At 37.7% G+C, this 15,966-nt stretch overlaps 1 protein-coding gene across 1 annotated transcript in view; it reads right to left on the bottom strand.

The window, feature by feature from the left end:
- Nucleotides 1-15,966, bottom strand: part of shot (dystonin-like protein short stop) — a 429,136-nt gene that overhangs the window by 214,687 nt on the left and 198,483 nt on the right. The window contains 1 exon segment of the mRNA XM_089095886.1: nt 4,553-4,749. Within this exon segment, the coding sequence (XP_088952012.1) occupies nt 4,553-4,749 (197 nt within the window).

Raw genomic sequence — 15,966 nt, 5'->3', positions numbered from 1 at the left:
TACTATTCGGCAATGTAGGCAAACTTAAAGGAAGCAGTATGAGAATATGTACTGATTTGCCTCCTTCACTAAATACCCTACTTAATGAGCTTTTGGCCAAGGCACGTGATCCTAAGGCTCAGAAAATACCCAAGTTCACGCGAGTTAAACAATCTGGGGCCAGTCTATTGCTGCAAACTAGAAACGATATTACTGGCCCATGGGTAACACATGACGAATGCTAATGTTGGTTGTATATATATCTATATAATGATTTGTCAGATTGATTATGTTTTTTTTTGTTTTTTTTTTTTTTCAGTATATAGTCTATGCTGCTTAGGAATGTGAAGATCGATAAGTGTCCTACATAAAAAAAAGTGTATTTATCTCGTTGTCTATGTTCTTCTTTATTTTTGTTTCCTTTCTTTTTGCTCTTTTCGTTCCTATGTGCTTTCTTTTTTTCCGTATTTTTCCCTTATTTCCAAATCCCTGCTCATCTATCTCTGAGCTCCTAGGCCTAAATCCATTAAAATTGGTTCAGTTTTATCTTTCAGTTCGTATATCTTATCTTTATCTTTCAGTTCGTATATTCAGTTCGTTTATCTTTCAGTTCTTTCAGTTTCATTAAAATTGGTTCAGTTCGTATATCTTTTGTTGCAGAAATTCTACAGGAACGTACTGCCGTTGACTTTTTTCCACTGCGTCACCCCGGCCCACCGCCAAGTGGAGAATACGGGTGAGTAATTTTTTTCTAATTTGAATGGTGGTGGCTGTGGTGGAACTCGCGATAGGTTGAGTGAGTTGGAGGGGAGACCCATGAATTTATCACAGATTCTTTCATGCACTGATAGAGAGGATGAAAACACTTATGATTATTTTATCAATAATTTACCCATGAACAAATACCTTTCTCTAGGAATGATTATGAGTAAACCAATAAAGAAGTGTCTGAGAACAGCATTTCTAAGTTGTTTTGGACTTATGAGTAGTTTAGAAAATATTTCACTATTGCTTCCCGACCATAAGATTGATGTTTTTGGTGCATGTGAAACATTTTTAAATGAGCAATCTTCTGAGCTAGCTCATATAAATGGGTATAAGTCGTTATTTAAACATAGAATAGGTAGACAGAGAGGAGGGTTGGCTTTTTTTGTAAATGATAGTATACCTGTAAGAGAAGTGAATGATTATGATTACCCTTATGAAGAAATGGCATTTGAATTTTTTGCTATTGAGCTAGATTTAAGTCCTTCGAAAGTATTATGTTGCGTCCTATATAGGCCGCCGAGTTCGGCTGCTAAACAATTTGTAGAAAAGTTCGATGAACTTAGCTCACTGATGACCCAAAGAAAGTGTAAGTTAATGATGTTGAGTGATTTTAATATTGATATTAGTAATGTACATAGGGATGTGAATTCAATGCCTTCGAATAATGTTGCCGTTGACTTTGTAACGATTTGTATGTCCGCGGGTTCGCTTCCAACATGCCGGATCCCGAGAGAATCACGGAGTCGTCAGCGTCGTTAATTGACAATATTTTCACAAATTTCGAGACACTGGGTTGTAACGTTATAGTTGAAGATACTTCTGACCCTTTTATAATCCTGTGTGACCTTCAAACAGGTCCCCCTCTAAACCCTCTTCTTTGAGGTCAAGAAGACTGGACGCTGCTTCGATTGATAAACTGAAAAGTTTACTGTCCCAAGTCGACAGGTCTCCCTGCTTAGAATGTGACGACGTGGGCAAAGCTACAGAATACTTCATCAGCCAGTTCGAAATAGTACTCAATAAGGCATGTCCTTTATCAAGCAGTCAAGGTGGGCGTTATTTAAAACAGAAAAAAACATGGCTTACAGCTGGTGTTCTGTCTTTTATCCATACCAAAATACCCTCTTCAGGAAATTCATGGAAGATCCTACGCATGAAAATATGGCCAAGTTTCAGCAGTACAGAAATTGTCTGACAAAGCTACTGCGACAAGCGATGCAGTTATACTATCTTCATGAACTTCAAAATGCTGAAGGGTCCCCAAAAAAGACTTGGTTGATTATTAATGAATGCCTTGGGAAAAAGAAAATGAAAAACCTTCCGGAAGAGATATTATCACCAAAAGACAAGAAAATTGTTAAAGGAAAGCGAAATGTTGTTGGTGTCATAAATGCGCACTTCGCAAATATTGGTCACGTAACATTACTTGAGGCACCAACTCGAAGTTTACCCGATTCAGCATATTCTGCTTACATGCCGCCTCCATCGGATTGCTCTCTTTTCCTAACGCCGGTCTCAGCAGACGAATTACTGCAATTTATATACCAACTGAATAATGGGTCGTCGGAAGGTATGGATGGTTCGTCGACAAGCCTATTAAAACGGATAATGCCTGATGTTACAGAATGTAACATCAGGCATTATGTTTTTCAAGTGGACCTTTCTCAGCTTGCTTAAAGTCTGCACGTGTTTTAGCCATGCATAAGGGTGATGACGTGAAAGATCCAACAAACTCAGGCCAATCTTGATCCTATCTTCATTCGCAAAAGTAACTGAACAATGTCTCTACAACTGTATATTGAAGTTTTTTGATAAGAGAGGGTGATTTAATGACCTTCAGTTTGGGTTTAGGAAGGGTCATAGCTCTGAACTTCCGATTCTGAAACTCAAACAGTTTATACACGACACTTTGGATAAGAAAAGAAATTCCAGCTACTATATTTATAGATATAAAAAAAGCGTTCGATACTATTTGTCACACAATTTTGCTTCGTAAACTGGAAAATTATGGTATACGTGGACCTACAAATTCTCTGATTGACTCATATTTAACTGGGCGCGGTCAGTTTGTGGATGGTAGAAATGCTACTTCTTCACTACTTGGTATCACTGGTCAAGTCGGTGTTCCTCAAGGGTCCATACTTGGACCTCTACTCTTTCTTATTTATGTTAACAACATCAACAGGGCCCTGGATGATCTCGGGCTAAATATCCTATTCGCTGATGACACGGCCTGCACAGTGAGTGGTGCTGATGAAAGGTCGCTTAAGAAGAATTTGTTGGCAGCTTTCGAGAGGATAGAAAATTGGTTTAGTGCAAATAAATTATCTGTTAATATGTCAAAAACCAAGTTCATGATTTTCTCTCGTACTGGCCAGTCATTACCTGAACTTAGTAGACTAACCATCGATGAATATACTTATTTAGAGCGTGTATCTACTATGAGATATTTAGGTGTGCTAGTTGATCAGAATATGAGTTGGAAGGAGCACATTGTTAAATTGCGGATGAAGTTGGGAAGGAATGTTGGAATATTGCGGCATTTGAAATTTATTCTACCTTTTCATGCGATGAGATCGGTATATTTTGCCCTAGTTCATTCTTATCTGAGTTATTGTCCCCTGATTTTTCTGAATACATTTAAAACTCATACAAAACCACTTCAAAGGCAGCAAAATAAAGCACTGCGTATTCTGAAAACTTTCATCCCCTCCCAATTATCCCTACCATCAAAATCGCCAATTAAAAGTGTATATTCTTTCCTTAATATATTACCAGTGGAATTATTATTATCTTTTCATGGATTGATGTTTTGTGTTAAGCATTTTGCTAAAATTCTACCGAAAAATTTTTATGCTATGGATCTATTTAACCAACGTGAGCACGATTAAGGAACGAGGGGATCTTCTAAGTATGTTGAACCCCGAGCTTGCACTGAGAGATCGAGGTTCTCAGTCAGGCACTGCATAACCAAACTTTGGAATGTGTATGGGTCGTGTCTTAATATTAGTCTTTCTGTTGGCACACTGCGGGGTCATTTAAAAACTCTTTTACTAACCCTTTGATCATTTTATTTAATTTCATTTTATTTAATATTTGAAATTTTTTTTTTTTTTTTTTTTTTTTTTTAAATTCATTTATGGTCTTCCCGCTGGCACATTCTATTGGTAGGGTTTCCCCAAGGCTTCACTTCAATATTTTTGGTGTTTTGTTTTAGTTTGTTCTCCATTTGGCTGCTGGCTTGGGGTGATGCTTGGTAAGTCATACATTTTTCTTTCTTTTTTATCTATTTACAAAAGAGTGTGATTATGTACAAATGCAGTTATATATTATGTTTTTGTTGTTTTTATTTGTTATCGGTTGCCTGGTAATACGAGCTAGACTCTCAGCCGGGCATACCCATATTGTAGTTGTATTTAGTTTATAAATAAAAGAACCTGAACCTGAATCACTTGAGGTGTTTTATACAGTAACATATATTTTCACAATTCACCCCAGGTTTGAGAGGCTAGACAACCACAACCCCTTTGTTTTCTTAACAAAAGATGCAGTGAAAGAACACGACGGGGTGACAAGGGGAGTGAGGAGTGAGACACAAGGGGACAATGGGAGACGAGGGGAGTGAGACTATTGTCAGTTAAGGTCATGGTCAACAGGGTAAGCAACATTCATGGTTCTGTATTCTGAACAAAAGCTATAGAGAAAGGAAGGGAAGACATAAAGAGGGAGAGGAAGAGAAAAATAAAAAATATATATTTAAACAAGTTTCGACTTGGAAGACACGTGAGCGTTAAGATCAAAGTACCTTTTTCAGACTATCAATCGTAGTTGGCATTTTATCATAAGCGGCCAGCTTAATTTCTATTTCAGATACAACAGTAGTGGCCTCTTCGAGTCCATTGAGGACGATTTCCACACACTTAAGCCTTTCAATGTATATCCTGGAAGTTTGCCAAACTCGATCAAACGTCTGTGAACAGCTGTCAATTCTTTGCTGGGTATCTGTAATTTAAGAGAAAAAAATTACAGACGGCTAAATCTAGAAAAAAAAGATAGTTTTACCAGAGAAATGTTATCTTAGGAATATTATAAAATTTACCCTCCGTATATATTTTTGCTTTATGAGAAGAGAAAGGGAAATAATTCACAAATAAACTTAAGCAATAACGCATTGACATTTTGGACTAATACTAATGTATTTTTAATTTCAATACAAAAACAAGCGAATTGACTCGATGGTACACAAAGCTTACGCAAGCTAAAAAAAAAAAACTAAACAAATCTAAAAAAGAAATATCAAACCTTAAGACAAAGCTTTAATTATCGAGTAAAGAATATAAATCTAGTCGCTGAAATAGCCAGTGTGAAAAGGTCGGTCCTACTAATTTGAATGATCTTATGAGACTCATCGATAACACCCACTTAAACGGAGTACACCGGATCCTTCCGGTGTACTTCTGGTGTAAATTTGTTTCCCAACAGTTTGCTCCTGCAAACGAATAACACCCGCTTTCGATTACAAAAATAGTTAGTTGGAAAATGAAAAAGTGAGCATAAATATCACCTTCATATAAAGCCGTTCATTTCAAACAACGTGCCACTACACGGTGCATTACCGCCCCGTGCCTCTGTTTCTGTTATAACGATCAATCCAAAAGACTTGTAAAAGACAATTGAACTATGAACCAACGTTGAAGTATGTAATTTTCATGTTTATTTTTCAGCAAGTTATTGTTGGTAAACAGGTGTAAATGTACTAAACAAAAGCCATACAAATGCATGTGATCATTGAATTGGTTTGGAAACCGGGGGGCCCAGGGGAGGGGAGGGGGGCCGAGGGGACGTCACCCCCCCCCCCAGCTGAATGACGATGCCTTATGTTTTATATTTTTGTTTTGTGATTTATATTATACAGCATTGGGAGTGCTAGACCAGGTAAGTCCCCCCCCCTAAAACTCAGCTTATGCGCACCTATGTTTGGAAACCAACAACCTCTAGCTATACTGTTTTTTTTTTTTTGCTACATAAGTTGATGGTGTGTTACGGAAGAATACACATGGTTGCCATAAGATAGTATTTCTGAATGATAAATTAATAAATTTTGAAAGTAAGTTAACAATAGTTATATATTATTTAATATAGAAATATTTCATTATTTATATAGAAATTAAATATTATTAATTTCGAATAGGTTACTTATGACAATTTTGATGGAAATAGGTGATGAGCCTGATGGTCTTCTAGATTTTTACATTTTCTGTCATTTTTCTACAAAATATCTATTAATAAAATTGGTTTTATATTACCACCGTCGTCGTATGAGGGCATTTTCCCGATCTCTAAGATTAATCTGAATAATATTACGATTAAGCTTATCCATAGCTTCAAATAATCTTAAACTTCGAAACAACGTTCCCTAAAATCCAAGATGGATACTATGCATTTTATTTATAATACCCAACGATCAAGAAACGGATAAAACAACAACAAGCAGAGAAATAACAAATTCGAGGTTGCCCACTCTCAACCCTCGTAGCCTCCAGTGGCAGATCCAGGGGGGCGAGGGGGGCACCCCCTAGCGTATTCTAAAGTAGTGTAATTTACTTAAATAACTCAAGTTTGCGTTAATTAAACTTGCTCCAAACGCAAGTTTATCAGATCAGCCTACTTTGCGCCCCCCCCCCCAAATTTTTTTATCGGATCAACCTATTTTGCGCCCCCCCCCCTCCTGGATCCGCCCCTGGTAGTCTCTCGCACGTGGTGCGTGTGACCGGGTGTACTCGGTATTTTAAAGTAAATAAGACCTCCTACAAAAATTATTCCATTCATCTAAATTTTACTCACATGTATAGTCATGTTGTTTTAATTCATTTATATTCATTTAGTGTAACAATGTTACTTACGGCTACGTCAACAATGTTTAGTTTATTTAAAGTTTTTTATTTACTTTGTTATGACTAAATACTTCAAAACTTTAGATAGATCCTTTATTCATGAGGGTTAGCCTGTTAATTTACAAGGTATTTCCCTCTCCATCATCTGGTGTACATTTCGGAGCACTAATTGCCCGGCCACGTGTGGCACACCACGCCTCTGCAGGTCCAGCATGATGCACTTTACACCACGTATAGCAAACCTTCACTACGTGTGGCGTGCAACACCATACATACATACATTTTTTTTTTTTTTTGCGGAAACCCCTGCTACAGGGCTCAAAAATTGGTTTCGGTGATGAGGTTCTCCGAAAATATCTCCATAATAATAAAACAAGAAGAAGAGGAAGAATTAAAATGGGAAACCCTTTGCTAATGTATGGGAAAACCTTTATTAACTTCGAATGAGGAAACAGGTGGGTTGGTAAACAGATGGGACCTCTGCATACAGAACGAGCTTCAACTCACCTCTACCCTTCCTGAATATTTTTATTCGTGATAATCTTATTCTTCTACTAACAGCTCAAAGCCGCCTGAGGCTCATAAAGGTTGCAGCTAATTTAACAGAAAAATTAGAACAAATGAGACCTAATATGTTATCTATAGCTGAAGAATGTCCAAGACCTTGAAAGTCTTGGATCTTGAGATTATAATTTCTTATTCATTGTCAATAGATGCTGCAAAAGAAAAAAAAAAGACTAAGATCCTCAAGAGCCATTGCTGGCACAGCTGGCGTCGAATTGACGTTTCAGTAGCTGGGTCTTCTTTGCTGGGACAGGTAGCAAACTTGTCGCCCAGCCTTGCTGCGGCGGGGATCGAACCCTGGGCCTCGTATTGCCAAACAGAGCATGAATTCACTGTGCTACAATAAGGTTAAATATTGCAAAGTAAAGTGTTACAGTGCCCAGATAGTTTGCAAGAAAACCAATTTGTCATTGATTTTTTGGTCGCTGCCAAAAGTGTCATTAAGAAAAGTGCCCCTGTTTCTTCGTCAAGGGATAAAGCAACATAGTTTTCGTTTATCATTTGTTTCCCCTGTTCTCTTCGATCATTTCAAAAAATGTTCATTGTTGTCCCACATGTTGTCCACTGTTTGCCCCAAAAATGGGACAAACAGTCATTGGTTTTTCTGTCCTCGGAAAAAGTTTCATTGTTTTTTACCGTCATGACCAAGTATCATCGTTTTTCTGTCGTCGAATAAGCATCATTGTCTTTTCCTATCATTTGAAAAGGCTCATTTTTTCGGTCAGCACAAAAACTGTAATTGCTTTTTTCTGTAATCGGGCAATTTCATTGTTTTCATCAGAGTTTTTTTTCAGGATACAACCATCTTTTTAAAACCTCGTAAGAGGAGTTAATAATGCCCCAGCTAATGACAGGACGCATATAGCTCAAATGTATCCCCTTAAGCATCAGACGCAACGATTTGTCTCTGTTGTGATAAACCTCTCTGAAAGACTCAACTATGCTTTTATGTCGTCCACCTATGCTCTTCTGCATATCGACTTTGACAATCTTTAGAGGGTAGTTGACAATACCCATAAAAATACCAATAACACAACCGCACAAAAAGTCGGAAAAAACTTTACCAATTGCTGACTCAGTAATTGGTAGCAGCGAATTAACCGGCTCTCGCAAACCAAAAAACGCTAAATTAAGGTTGGTGTTGCGAAGCAGTATAGGAGAAAATCCCCGATAATATTCTCCAATTCCATATGGTTGTAACAGTTTAAAAGCATGAAACGTATTTTTGAACTGGAACTTGTCATTCTGCATCAGTCCTTGAACTCTTTCAAAGGGAGTTAGTAATGCTTTGGTAAAGCCTGTTAATCCAGCAGACCCCAACTTATTCAATTCAGGAGGAGAGTCAGGGGCGTACTTTGATAAAAGGTGACTATATTCAGTGTACATTCCAAAGATAATGGCCGTATTAACTGGTCTTTGCATAAGCTGGGGTAAAATACCACGGTACAAATTTCTAAAACCCTCAGAGTACATTTGTTTTGCAGCATCTCTCGCACTGAATCCATGGAGCACTTGTCGGTAGGCAATCTTAGAAATTGGGTACATTATTGGAGTACTTATTAGTGCCGCGCCGTAACCACAGACAAATTCCTTACTTTCGGGTTTTAATTTAATTAATGGTTCGATTACATTCATTATTGTTTTAACAACATACCATTAGATTCACATAAATTCTAAAATTTTGACATAACAAGTTCGATTACTTACGAGTTTAAACAAATATTTATATTTGTTTAAAATATGTATATTTGTTAAAACAAATGTACTGCTATTCAACAGACATATTTATGCAATTTCCACAAAAATATAATTACATAGGTATTTAGTGCTATAGAGACCTCAATATCAGCAGTATCTGCACAGCCTATGCAGCCTTTTATCTGCACAGTCTACCAGCATTTTATCAGCAACAGCTTTTGTGTTGCACTGTATCCAAAAATAAATTCCTCGCTTTCTCACTTCAGTCTAAATAATGATTCTATTATATTCATTATTGTGAGAAAATCACAATCCCTTAAACTAAGCGGCAAATTTTTATGCTTGGAAAAATTAGATTTATAGCTTACAAGAATTACATAAGTCCAATGGTGCAATCATGGTTGCAGCGGTAGCTGCAACCTAGCAAAGGATTTAACCAATGGTGTTACATGGCACTATTGTATCAAAAAATACCAAACAGAATAAAATAAAGAACTTGTCTATTGAAACTAAGAGTGATATTAAAACAGAAATCTATATAAAAAGAATACATATTTTCTATTTATGTTTTTATCTGGCTGTCTGGAATTTCTCTTGAAACGTCAAAAGTACCTAAGTTATCTTAAAGTCTTAAAATCTTTGCACATTTGTGTTAAAACGAGAAAAATCTAAAAAGGCTAAAAATATGTCCTGAGAAAAAAAACCCACCAGAAATGTGACGTCATGGTAACAGGCGTAGAAAGGGTGAAAACTTGAGCACCACCGGAGTAAAGCGAAGTACTTTCACGAGGAATAAATGCCAGAGCAGATAAGGAGAGAGATGAGGAAGTTCAGACAAAAGATGTCCTGAAAAAAATGTCCTTAGAAAAAAAAAGAAATATGACGTCATAATAACAGGCGTAGAAAGGGTGAAAACTTGAGCACCTCCGGAGTAAAGCGAGGTACTTTCACGAGGAATAAATGCCAGAGCAGATAAGGAGAGAGATAAAGAAGGTCAGACAAAAGCTATCCTGAGAAAAAAAACACCAGAAATATGACGTCATGATAACAGGCGTAGAAAGGGTGAAAACTTGAGCACCACCGGGGTAAAGCGAGGTAATTTCACGAGGAATAAATGCCAGAGCAGATAAGGAGGGAGATAAGGAAGGTCAGATAAAAGCTGTCCTGAAAAAATGTCCTGAGAAAAAAACCAGAAATATGACGTTATGATAACAGGCGTAGAAAGGGTGAAAACTTGATTACCACAGAAGTAAAGCGAGGTACTTTCACGAGGAATAAATACCAGAGCAGATAAGGAAGGTCAGACAAAAGCTGTCCGGAAAAAATGTCCTGAGAAAAAAAAAGAAATATGACGTAATGATAACCGGCGTAGAAAGGGTGAAAACTTGAGCACCACCGGAGTAAAGTGGGGTACTTTCACGAGGAATAAATGCCAGAGCAGATAAGGAGAGAGATAAGGTAGGTCAGACAAAAGCTGTCCTGAAAAAATGTACTGAGAAAAAAAAACCACCAGAAATATGACGTCTTGATAACAGGCGTAGAAAGGGTGAAAACTTGAGCACCACCGGAGTAAAGCGAGGTACTTTCACGAGGAATAAACGCCAGAACAGATAAGGAGAGAGATAAGGAAGGTCAGACAAAAGCTGTCCTGAAAAAATGTTCTGAGAAAAAAAAAATAAAAAAAAATATGACGTTATGATAACAGGCGTAGAAAGGGTGAAAACTTGAGCACCACCGGAGTAAAGCGAGGTACTTTCACGAGGAATAAATGCCAGAGCACTTAAGGAGAGAGATAAGGAAGGTCAGACAAAAGCTGTCCTGAAAAAATGTCCTGAGAAAAAAAAAACAACAGAAATATGATGTCATGATAACAGGCGTAGAAAGGGTGAAAACTTGTGCAACACCAGAGTAAAGTGAGGTACTTTCACGAGGAATAAATGCCAGAGCAGATAAGGAGAGAGATAAGGAAGGTCAGACAAAAGCTGTCCTGAAAAAAAAACAAAAAAACAGAAATATGACGTCATGATAACAGGCGTAGAAAGAGTGAAAACTTGAGCACCACCGGAGTAAAGTGAGGTATTTTCACGAGGAATAAATACCAGAGCAGATAAGGAGAGAGATAAGGAAGGTCAGACAAAAGCTGTCCCGAAAAAATGTCCTGAGAAAAAAAAACACCAGAAATATGACGTCATGATAACAGGCGTAGAAAGGGTGAAAACTTGAGCACCACCGGAGTAAAGTGAGGTACTTTCACGAGGAATAAATGCCAGAGCAGATAAGGAGAGAGATAAGGAAGGTTAGACAAAAGCTGTCCTGAAAAAAAAACAAAACAAAAAAAACACCAGAAATATGACGTCATGATAACTGAAGCTAGCTCTTTAACTTATCATGCCACATTTGGTTGGGTTACTATTGGCCGAGGTTCGTCCTTAACTAGGTTGCAACATCGACAGCAACCACGATGAGAGCTACCAGCCCGACAACCTCCCAATTTTAATGACAATATTTCACTGGTATTTTACTATAAGTGTTTTCCTGTGCAATAAATTTAACCATTCAGTATTCACAATTGTCTTGCTTCGCTGAACTGAAACATTTAAACTAAGAATATTATCATTTAAAGCAAATTGACATTTCAGCATTTCCTATGTAATTTAAATCAAGTTCAACAATGTAATCGACTATAATTACCGCATACATGTTGATAGGTTTATACGTAATAAAAGGAAAAAGTAATAGAAAAAAGTAAAATGAAAATGGTGATACGGGGTTTGATTGTCTGGCTAATTTTTATGGAGAAGGTGCATGAAAAAATTGTTAAAGATAATATTTTTTGGGTGAAAAAGGGTGGTTGACACAATCAGCTCTTTCCTTGGACTCATTCTTGATATAAGGTTGTTCCAAGTCCAGTTTAGCATAGTTGTAACGGCAGCTGCAACCTAGTAAAAGACGACACACGGTCCATACCAACCAAAAATTAGACAAATGCGTTTAAAAAAAATTGATAAGTGAGAAAAAATTGTCACTTCCAACTGATTCAGGAACGGTATCTATTATATAAATTAGTCTTAATAGTAAAATGTTATTTTGAAAACAAATTTAAGAAAATTTAGAAAAATACCCTTAAATTGCGGTGGATCGAAACAAAAAGTATACCATTGGAATCACCATGGTCAAAAACCCAACAAAGGAAACTTAAAAGTCCTTTTTTTCCACTGCTATCAGGGCACTGGAGCATCATAGAAAGCTACTTAAGGGCTCATTTTAAAAGAAAATCGCTATTTCTAGTGCCTTTTGAAGTTAATATTTATCTGATAGCCATCTACATGAGTGGCTATCTACCGATTGCATCTGAGAACCCTTGAACCCCAATTTCATGTTTTTAATATTCTTTCTAAGCATTTATGATGACCATTAACAGGAGATTTTGCGTCCTTCATCTTAAAAACTGAATGAAAACATATTCATAAGGTATGTATCATATTCATCATCATTTATTTATCATTTTAGAAATGTCTAGGTGGGGCATGGTTGAAATTGGTTGAAATTGGAAATTGGCATGGACCCAACCAAAATTGGTTGAAAACCACAGCGCTAGATATACCAATATCCTTACAACTGACCTTCAAACGTCTCTATATGATGTTTCAGCGCCCAACTAAAGGCAGCTAAAAAAAAAGAAGCAAAAATGAAAATAGGGCCTCATCACTGCTTCCACTTACGAAAAAAAGTTTTCTTTGTTGGTAAGAGAAGATATTTATTTCAACAAATGTCTATCACAAGCCCCGAAGGGCCGAATTCGCAATTCGGAGTTATACAACACCCAAAAAATCATAAAAAAAGCAAACAAATAAAAAACTGGCAAAATAATGCCAAAAACAACAATATCAGAATGACAAAACCATTCATTAGTCAAAAACGTTAAGCGGCAAAATGTCAGAAAGCTACAAAGGTAAAAACTAAAAAAACTAAAAAGGAGTAAAATAAGATATAAATAAATTTTTTTTAAAAGAGAACATATAAGGGGGGGGGGGAAGAAGGAAACAAACATAAAACTTGGTAACAAAACTTGGGCTGGTTCAGATGGCGGACTGTAATCCTCCAAAATGGGGTTTTGGCTATGTTAATTCCAATGCTGTAGTTCTCATTTTGATCCAACACTCATTTTGATCAAGGGGGTTTCAGGCTATTTTTCGAATTTACCATAAATTTGCATTGACAACCAACTTTTACCATTGGGATTATCGATTAACATTAGGATTATCGACAGAGGCGCCAATTAGGGGGGGCAGGGGGGCCATGGCCCCCCCCTACACTTTGAAAATTACCTTCTTATTTATATTTCACAGCTATTTTCTATTTTAGCTATGTGCTATATTAAACCAGCGACTGGTCCAATAAATACGACCAACAAACTGGTGCCCTAATTATATAATCTTGTTTTGAAATGTCTAAGAGCGAGCGTGTCTACACTATTTTATTTCCGAGTAGGGTTCATTCAAAACTAAGCTTCATGTGGTCAGTACCCGTTTGTTATTGTTCTTGTGACGAATTCGTTGTAAACTATGAGTTTTGTATATTGCCTTTTTTAGTAGCTGGGAAAGGAAATGTGTTCTAGGGTTTCAAGGGGTTTTGGTCAGCAGATTCTTGACGTTGTTGAATAGTTTATGGGATGACTAGTCCCAGTGGAGTGTATGGGACTGTCGTGAACAGGAAATGTAAGTGATTGGTTTATGGGGTTTCTAAGCGGGGTAGTTTCACCGTGGAGTTTGGGAGTGATTTTCTAAGTGAGTTTCTTCGTGTTTCTTCAGTTCTTCTCTTGCAGTGTCTGAGTGAAGTCATTGTCTACTATTCGTTTAACTATGAGTAAAAAGCCACAACAAACTTTGGATTTTTTTCGGTGAAAATGCGGAAGAAAAATGAAGAAACTTTAGTGCAAGAAACTGGCAATAGTGTCAGCGCCCAAAGTCTCGGGTTATTTGAGATAAATTCCCCCACCTGTGACATAATTTCGGAAACAAGCGGAACAATAAATGGCTCAGATCAACATGAAAGTTCGGTCTGCATCGCTGAATCCCTTGCGGGTTCCAGTAGCAGTCAAGAAACTCTCTCAGATAACTCTAGGACGCGTCACGACAAACCAGCTCAACCTATTCTTGAGAGATATCCGGCTTCCATTTCTAACGGAAGGAAATTCAGTGCACATTACAATTAGACTTATGAATGGATAGAATACTCAAAAAACTTGAATTCCGTGTTTTGTTTTGCTTGCCGCCATTTTTCTATGGGGACTCTAAGGGCTGGAGAAACTGCTGGACAAAGGGCTTTCATTGAGTCAGGATTTTGTAAGTGGAAAGACAGTTCTGCACTATTAAAGCAGCATGATGGTTCTGAAAGACATAGGCATTGTATGTCAGCATGGACGGAATTTAAGATAGTGAGTACTGATACTTCGAAATCTATAGCGAATGCCTTAATTCAATACAGATCTCAAGAGGTTCAGGAAAATAAAGATCATGTGAAGTACATTTTTCGAGCTATTTGCTTTCTTGGCCGCCAGGGTCTTGCTTTGAGGGGTCATGACGAATCAGAAACATCTGCAAACCGGGGTAATTTGGTTGAATTGATGGAGGAAATGTCTAAAGGTGACGAAAAGCTGAAGGCCAAGTTACAGCGCCGATATGGTCACTATTGCAGTCATCGGTACCAAAATGACGCAGTTACACTGATAGGAAATGCCTTGCGCCAAGATATTATTTCAGAAGTAAAATCAGCTAATTACTTTGCTATTCTTGTCAACGAGACAGAAGACATTTCTAGAAGAGAACAATTAGCAATCCTACTCAGGTACACATCAAATGGAAAAGTAGTCGAACGACCAATTGGCTGCTATCACATGCACAAATTAGACGCCAAGAGCTTATCCACCTCGATTTGTGAAACTATAGAAAAGCTCGGTGTAGATTCGATGCTGTGTATTGCCCAATGTTATGATGGCGCATCCATTATGAGTGGGGAATTTAACGGAGTTCAAGCAAAGTTTAGGGAGAAGGTGCCTCATGCAGTTTATGTACACTGTCACGCCCACCGATTGAACTTGGTTTTGACTGACTGCCTAGAAAATATCAGTGAACTTTCTGAATTTTTCTCTGTGGTGCAAAGACTTTACGCATTTATATCATGCAGCAATACTCGTCACGAGCTATTTGTGGAATCCCAGCGTATTAGCAGACAAAAAGTCTTGGAGCTAGAGAGGACCGTCCAGACTCGCTGGTTTTACGCAGTCCGCTCTATTTCGAAGGTGAAGGCCAGATTTGATTGTATTGCTGCTGTGCTTGCCGCAGTCTCTGATAGTTCCAACGGCAAGGCAGCGTGTGAAGCAAAAGGACTACTGGACAAAATCAACTCTGCCTCTTTTGTTTCAACTTTACACATAGTGGAAAAAGTATTAGTCATTGTAAATTATTTATCACAGCAACTTCAATCCGGAAGTTTGTTGATTTATAAGGCACTTGCACTGATTTCTGGGACATATGAGACACTCCAAAAGCTGAGAAATGATAACGAATTGAACAACTTAAGCAAAAACATATCTGAATTCTTAGCTTTAAACGATATCCAGGAACCGAAATCTCCACAATCTAAAACCAGTGCTCGAAACAAGAGAACTCAAGCCATTTCCATTCGTCTCAAAGCCTTTCTTTCAAACTCAACAACCGGTAAACGCAATATCAGTCAGCCAGTTAAATCAGACTGCGGTAAACTTCTGTACTTTGAGGTAATAGATCGTTTCACGAGTGAGATGGACCAACGTTTCATGCAGAATATGCCTCTGCTCGACGCTTTATCTGTCTTCGACCCCTCAAGTTCCAATTTTCTCGAAATTTCAAAAGTGGAAAGAGTTATGTGTCATTATCAAGAGATTCTCGGTGTTGACGACCATGCCATAGAATCCCAGCTTTCTCTTGCAAAGCTGCATCTGTCAAAAGGTGATATTTCAAAAATGGATCTTCTTCGAGCTATCGAAATCTTATCTGACCTCCCAGTTGCTTATTCTGCAGTG

Source organism: Artemia sp. Qi Xiang Cuo, chromosome 10 (assembly GCF_049724085.1).
Source record: "Artemia sp. Qi Xiang Cuo chromosome 10, ASM4972408v1, whole genome shotgun sequence".
Lineage (NCBI taxonomy): Eukaryota > Metazoa > Arthropoda > Branchiopoda > Anostraca > Artemiidae > Artemia > Artemia sp. Qi Xiang Cuo.
This window is presented reverse-complemented; position numbering and strand designations above follow the sequence as displayed.